The 7132-nt window shown below is 41.2% G+C and overlaps 1 protein-coding gene across 2 annotated transcripts in view; it reads left to right on the top strand.

Moving 5' to 3' along the window:
- Positions 1-7132, top strand: part of DHRS7B (dehydrogenase/reductase 7B) — a 60523-nt gene that overhangs the window by 46534 nt on the left and 6857 nt on the right. For both annotated transcript variants that reach the window (XM_006746617.3, XM_081805568.1), the window contains exons 4-5: positions 5411-5627; positions 6234-6326. In XM_006746617.3, the coding sequence (XP_006746680.2) occupies positions 5411-5627; positions 6234-6326 (310 nt within the window). The remainder of the gene's footprint in view (positions 1-5410; positions 5628-6233; positions 6327-7132) is intronic.

Below are 7132 nucleotides of genomic sequence, written 5' to 3'. Positions count from 1 at the left end.
CATCCTATTTCATTGGTCTGTGTGTCTGTCTTTATGCCATTCCCACACTGTCTGCTGTAGCTTTGCAGTAAGTTTTGAGATCAGGAAGTGTGACTCTTCCAGCCGTGTTCCTTTTTTTTTTTTCAATATTGTTTTGGTTATGCAGGGACCTTTGAGATTCCATATGGATTTTAGGATTTTTTTTCCTATTTCCTCCAAAACATGCAATTATTTTGATAGGGGTAGCATTGAATCTGTAGATCACTTTGGGTAGTATTGACTACTTAACAGTGTTAAGTCTTCCAGTCCGTGAACGTGAGATGTCTTTGCATGTATTTAGGTTTTCTTTCATTTCTATCAGCAATGTTTTGTAGTGTTTAGCATATAAAAATTTGACCTTTTTAGTTCGATTTATTCCTAACTAAATTTTGCTTTCCTAATTTCCTTTTCAGATTATTCATTGCTGGTGTATAGAGACATAGCTGGTGTGTGTGTGTTGTTCTGGTAACTGCAACTCTGCTAAGCTGACTTCCATTAGCTCTGTGGCTTTCTCTGGATTCCTCGGGATTTCCTATATATGGGATCCTGCCATCTGTGAAAAGTTGTACCTTTTCCTGTCCAATATGGGTGCCTTTTATTTCTTGTTCTTGTGTAAGTGCTCTGATTACAACCCTAGTACTGTGTTGAATACCTACATGAAAGCAAGCATCCTTGTCTGGTTCTTGGTCATAGGGGGAACACTTCCTATCTTACACCATTGAACATATATTAGCTGTAGGTTTTTCATAAACATCCTTTACCATGTTGTGGACTTTCCCCTGCATTCCTGGTTTTCTGGGTTTTTATCATTAAAGGGTGGTTGGAATTTGTCAAATCTCTTTTTTGCATCAATTGACATGATGATGTAATTTTTTCCTTTGTTCTATTGATGTGATATACTGATTGATTTGAACCACCCCTGCATTCCTAGGATAAATCTCACTTGTTCATGGTGAATAATCTTTTCAGTATGCTGTTGAATTTGATTTGCTAGTATTTTGTTGAGGATTTTAGCATCTGTATTCATAAAGGATATTGGTCTGTAATTTTCTTGTGATGTCTTTATCTGGACTTGGTATCAGAGTAATGCTGGCCTCTCAGAATTGAGTTAAGAAGTATTCTCTCCTTCTTCAGTTTTTTGGAAGAGTATGAGAAGTGTTGGTGTTAATTCTTCTTTAAAGTTTGGTAAAATAATTCACCAGTGAAGCCATTTGCTGTCTGACATTCCTTTGTTGGGAGGTTTTAGGTTATTACTTCAATCTCTCTAACTGTTCTGTGTCTGCTGAGATTTTTCTATTTCTTCTTGAGTCAGGTAATTTGTGCGTTTCAAGGAATTTGTTCATTTCTTCTAGGTTATCTTATTTGTGGGCATACAATTGTTCATTGTATTATAACCTTTTTTGTCTAGGTAGGGACCCGCTCTATCCTCTCTTTCTTTGTCTAGCTAATGGTTTCTCAAATTGTCGATCTTTTCAAAGAACCAACTTTTGGTTTCATGATTTTCTTTATTTCTACTTTCTATTTTTATCTCCTCTCTAATCTTTATTTCCTTCCTCTGCTAGCTTTCAGGTTAGTTTTACTCTGTTCCAGTTCCCTAAGGTGTAAAGTTATATTATTGATTTGAGATCTTTTTTTTTTTTTTTAAATGTAGGCATTCATAGTATAAATTTCCCTCTTACCACTACTTTCACTGCATCCCATTACTTTGGGTATGTTATGTATTCATTTTCATTTGTGTCTAAATAGTCTCTAATTTCCTTTGTTATTTCTTTTGAGTCACTGGTTCTTTAAGAGTGTGTTGTTTAATTTCCACTGGGTTTCCAGTTTACCTTCTGTTACTGATTTCTAGCTTCATCACACTGTGGTTGAAGAAGACGCTTTAAATGATATCTGTCTTTTTCAGCCTGTTAACATTTGTCTTGTGGCCTAACATGTGGTCTATCCTGGAGAATGTTCCATGTGTGCTTGAGAAGAATGTGTGTCGTGCTGTTGTCGGGTGGGATGTTCTATATGCGTCTGTTCAGTCCTGTTGGTTTATAGTATTCAGGTCATCTATTTTGTAATTGATCTTCTGATTGGTTGTTCTGTCCACTCTTGAAAATGGAACATGGAAATATCACAATATTATTATAGAACTATGTCTCCCTTCAATTCTATTGATTTTTGCTTCATATATTTTAAGAGTCTATTATTAGGTACACAAATATTTACAATAACTACCTTTTTTTTTTTTGCTATAATGAATACCTTTTTATTATTACAGGCTTACCTTATTTTACTGTGTTTCACTGTATTGTGCTTTGCCGATATGGTGTATTTTACAAATTGAAGGTTTTGTGACAACCATGTATTGATCTAGTCTATCAGTGCCATTTTTCCAACAGCATTTGCCCACCTCATGTCTCTGTGTCCTGTCTCTGTGTCACATTCTGGTAATTCTCATAATATTTCAAACTTTTCCATTATTAATTTGTTATGGTGATCTGTGATCAGCGATTACAACTCACTGAAAGTTCAGATGTTGGTTCACACTTTATAGCAATATTGTTAAATTAAGATACGTACATTTTGTTAGACATAATGCTATTGCACAGTAATAGACTAAATATAGGGTAAAGATAACTTCTATATAAGTAATAGACTATAATAAGTAATAGAGTAAGTATAGGGTAAAGATAACCAGAAAATTCCTCTGGCTTGCTTTATTGAGATATTTGCGGTACTTGTAGCGGTCTGAAACCAAACCTACAATGTCTCTGAGGTATGCCTGCACATAATGTCCTTTTTGGTCCTTTTGTCCTTTTCTGATTTAAAGCCTATTTTGTCTGATATTAGTACAGCCACTCCAGCTCTCTGTTTGTTATTATTTACATGGAATAACCTTTTTTCATCCTTTCACTTTCAACCTAATTGTATCTTTGGATGTAAAATGAGTCTCTTAAAGAAAGCATATAGTTGGATTTTGAAAAAATATTCCAGCTATCAGTGTTTTGATGAGAGAGTTTAAATTGTTTATATTTAAAGTAATTATTAGTAAGGAGGAACTTCTGCCATTTGGCTGTTTGTTTTCTGTGTGCTTTATAGCTTTTTTTTGTCCCTCACTTCCTACATTACTGTCTTTTGTGTTCAGTTGGTTTTTTTGTAGTGAAATGTTTTTGATTTCCTTCTCATTTCCTCATGTGCATATTTTATAGTTATTGTTGTGTGGTTTCTAAGGGGATTCGTAGCATACAAAATTTCTGCTTTACAGCTCTGTCCTCCCCCGTTTCTGTTATTCACATCACAGGTTACATCTTCATACAGTGCTTGGCCCGTTAACAGATTAATAATAGTTTTCAAACACATTTGTCTTTTAAATAAGGTGAAAGTAAAAAGTGGAGTTACAAGCCAAAATTACAACAATAGTAGCTTTTATACTTGCCTGTGTATTTACTTTACCAGAGATCTTTATATCTTCTTCATATGGCTTCAAGTTATACTGTCCACCTTGCTTTCATTTCAAACCTGAAGGACTCCCTTTAGCCTTTCTGGCAGAGCAGGTCTACTGGTAACTAGCTCCCTCAGCTTTTGTTCATCTGGGAATCTTAATTTCTCCCTCATTTTTTGAAGGATAGTTGTGCCAGATACAGAATTCTTGGTTAACAGTTTTTTTTTTCTTTCAACCCTTTTATCAACCCACTGTCTTCTGGCCTCCAAGGTTTCTGATGAGACATCAGCTCATCATCTTACTGAGAATTCCTTTTATGTTAGAGTAGTTCTCTCTTGATGTTTTTAGGATTCTCTCTCTCTCTTTTTTTTTTTTTTTGTCTTTTGACTGATTATAATGTGTCTCCGTATGGGCCTCTGAATTTATCCAGTTTGGTGTTGAGCTTCTTGAATGTGTAGTTTTCATGTCTTTCATAAAGTTTGGGAAGTTTTCAGCAATTATTTCTTCAGATATTCTTTCCACCCGTCTCTCTGTCTCTTCTCCTCAGATTCCCACAGTGTGTTTATTGATCCACTTGATGGTGTCCCACAGATCCCTTAGGCTCTGTTTACTTTTCCTCATTCTTTTTTCTTGTTCTCAGACTCAGTAATTTCAGTTGTCCTTTCTTCCGTTCCACTGCTTCGCTCTTCTCCTTGCTCAAATGTGCTTTGTATACTTGTAGTGTATTTTCCATTTCGGAAGTTGTACTTTGAGCTCCAGAATTTTTTTTATAATTGGTTTCTTTGATGGCATTTCTTTAATGATACTCATTTTGTTTATACATCAATTTTCTGCCTTTGTCCATGTCTTCCTTTAGCACTTTGAGGATCTTTTAAGACCTTTGTTTTAAAAATCTTTGGTAAGTCCATCATCTGGGCTTCCTCAGGTATGTTTTCTGGGGATTTATTTATATTTTTGAATATCAAAACAACAGGTGTTAACTCCTTTAAATCTATTGAAAACCATTTTAGCCAGTGGTGGTTAAAATAATTCAACTTGCCTCCATGCCGCACCTCAGTGATCCATCACCAGAACACAACCCTGATTTTTAAAAGACAAGGTCCTTATTGCCTATTTTGGCTCCCTCACCCTGCCCCAGAAGTATGGGTTTTCCTATAGCTGCCTGCCACAGGGATGCGGGGATGGGGGATGGAAGCCTACCACCAAGGTGATAGGTAGAATGGACCAAAATTATCTATAATGTGCCAGGCAAGCACTGCCCTGCAAGCTGCAAGCATTCAGTTAGACTCCAGAGTTCCAAAATTGTCGCTCCAGAGAGTTTCTGCCAGTACAACATCCAGGTGGAAAGACAGATTCCTGGCACTTCCAACTCTGCCGTCTTCTCTGATTTCACATCCCCACCCCTCCTTTTAATCTCTTGTTAAACTCATGTCCATTGGGAAGCCCTGTAAGTTAGATGGCTCAGTTATTCATTTCTCTAGCATCTTATACTTCTTCATGATATTCTTTACAGTTACAGAATTTGTCTTCCTCACTGGACGGTATGCTTCTGGAAGACAGGAACCATGTCTTTCTTGCTTTCTGCCCTGTCCGCAGTGCCTGGCACACAGGAGATATCTATAAAAAAGTTTCATGAACAAATGAACAAAAAGGACAGCCAGAGAAGGATAGCCCCTGTCAGGAGGGGCACTGTTTAGCATCATGACGACGTACAGCATGGTGCTGGCCCGAGGCAGGCAGGGGAGCCTGGCTCTACGACTCATTTTCAGTTCAGGGGAGAAGTTGCCCAGGTCGGGTGTGAGCACCAGACGCAGGAAGCTCCGGGCCACATTTCTTCAGAAGAGCGGTGCTAGAGCCTGGGTCACGTCACGCCCAGTGGGCTGCTCACGGCACTCGGAGCAGGGACACATGGCTCACATGCCTGTCCCTCTGAAGGTGCATCTGGTTTCTGCCCTCTTTGACCAGGTGCAGACACACCGGCCTTACACAGTGACCTTTGACCTCGCCGACCCTGGGGCCATTGTCGCAGCAACGGCGGAGATCCTGCAGCGCTTCGGCCATGTGGACGTGCTCCTCAACAACGCCGGCATCAGCTACCGCGGCGCCATCGTGGACACCGCCACGGACGTGGATAAGAAAGTCATGGAGACGAACTACTTTGGCCCAGTTGCTCTAACGAAAGGTAGTAGTCCTGAAGTAAAAGCAAAAAGACCACTGTATGCTGGCACCCTTCGTACTTTACTCGATTGCTTTTTAGCCAGACGTTGCCCGTCGCTGTCTGTTTTACCCTGGAATAGGTGTTGGCATTACAGCTTGGCGGTTTGTTTTCTCCAGGCTTTCCTTTGCATTTTTTTTATCTGCTTTCTAGCCTTAAACCAGGGTGTTCTCCTCAGTGACAGCTTATCTGCACAGCATTGTATCCATTTCCTTTTCACGGTGTTTGGAAGCCCATACAAAGGGGACATTTTTGTGCCCAGCCGCAGATATCACTCAAGGGGAGAGGCTCTCCCTAGAGAAGGGGACCAAGCTGACTGTTCCTAGGGACTGGGCTTCTGCCTGCCTCCCTCCTTGCCTCCTGCCCACTGTTCTGCTGGCCTCCTCCCTCCTGCTGGTGGTCTGCTGGGTGCAGGAGGCCTGAGACTTCCAACCAGCGTGGTGCTCCCCGCGGAGCTTTCCCCGTCACCTCCCTGGCTCTGAGTGCATATAATAAGCGAGGTCACCTCCTGTCAGCGTTAGCTGCCGTGACCACAAGAAAAGTCGTCTCTAAAGCTCCGCTGTCTGTCTCTAGCGCTCCTGCCCTCCATGATCAAAAGACGACAAGGCCACATTGTTGTGATCAGCAGCATCCAGGGCAAAATCAGCATTCCTTTCCGATCAGCATGTGAGTACTCCCTGCTCCCTCCCTCGTGTGCTCTTCCTTATTGTTTTCTCAGGATTATAAAAATAGCACGTTCAGTATGCAGAATTCAGACATTAGAGAGACATTCAACACAGTGTGTGAGGGGGCCTGATGAGAATGCGCTCTCCTGAGCAGAATGCCTGGGTTCAAATCCCAGCTCTACTCCTTACCCCCTCTACGTGACCTTGTGCAAAGGTCCCTCCTGCTCTGTACCCCAGTCTTCATCTGCAGGAGGGAGACGGGCCAGTCCCAGCCTCGGAGGGCCACCGGACCACCGCGGTAGTCTGCGAGGGCCATGCGTGCGGGGCTGGACGGGCCTAGGTGCCACAGGTGCGTCACCCACCAGCTCGTTACCGCTTTTCACCGTGGACACCCAGGCACTTCCACGTCATCACTGTGCAGCACAGGCCTCCCAGCTTCTTTCCTGTGATCAAGCATTCAAACATGGGATCACATTATACACACTGTTTTGTGGCTTGCTTATTCCACTCAATGATACAACTTTCTTTTTTTTTAATTTTTTATTGTTATGTTAATCACCATACATTACATCATTAGTTTTTTTTATTCTTATGTTAATCCCCTACATTACATCATTAGTTTTAGATGCGGTGTTCCATGATTCCTTGTTTGTGCATAACACCCAGTGCTCCATGCAGAACGTGCCCTCCTCAATACCCACCACCAGGCTAACCCATCCTCCCACCCCCCTCCCCTCTAGAACCCTCAGTTTGTTTTTCAGAGTCCATCGTCTCTCATGGTTCGTCTACCCCTCCGATTCCCCCCCC

Source organism: Leptonychotes weddellii, chromosome 15, assembly GCF_054177405.1.
Source record: "Leptonychotes weddellii isolate Sample4059 chromosome 15, ASM5417740v2, whole genome shotgun sequence".
Lineage (NCBI taxonomy): Eukaryota > Metazoa > Chordata > Mammalia > Carnivora > Phocidae > Leptonychotes > Leptonychotes weddellii.
This window is presented reverse-complemented; position numbering and strand designations above follow the sequence as displayed.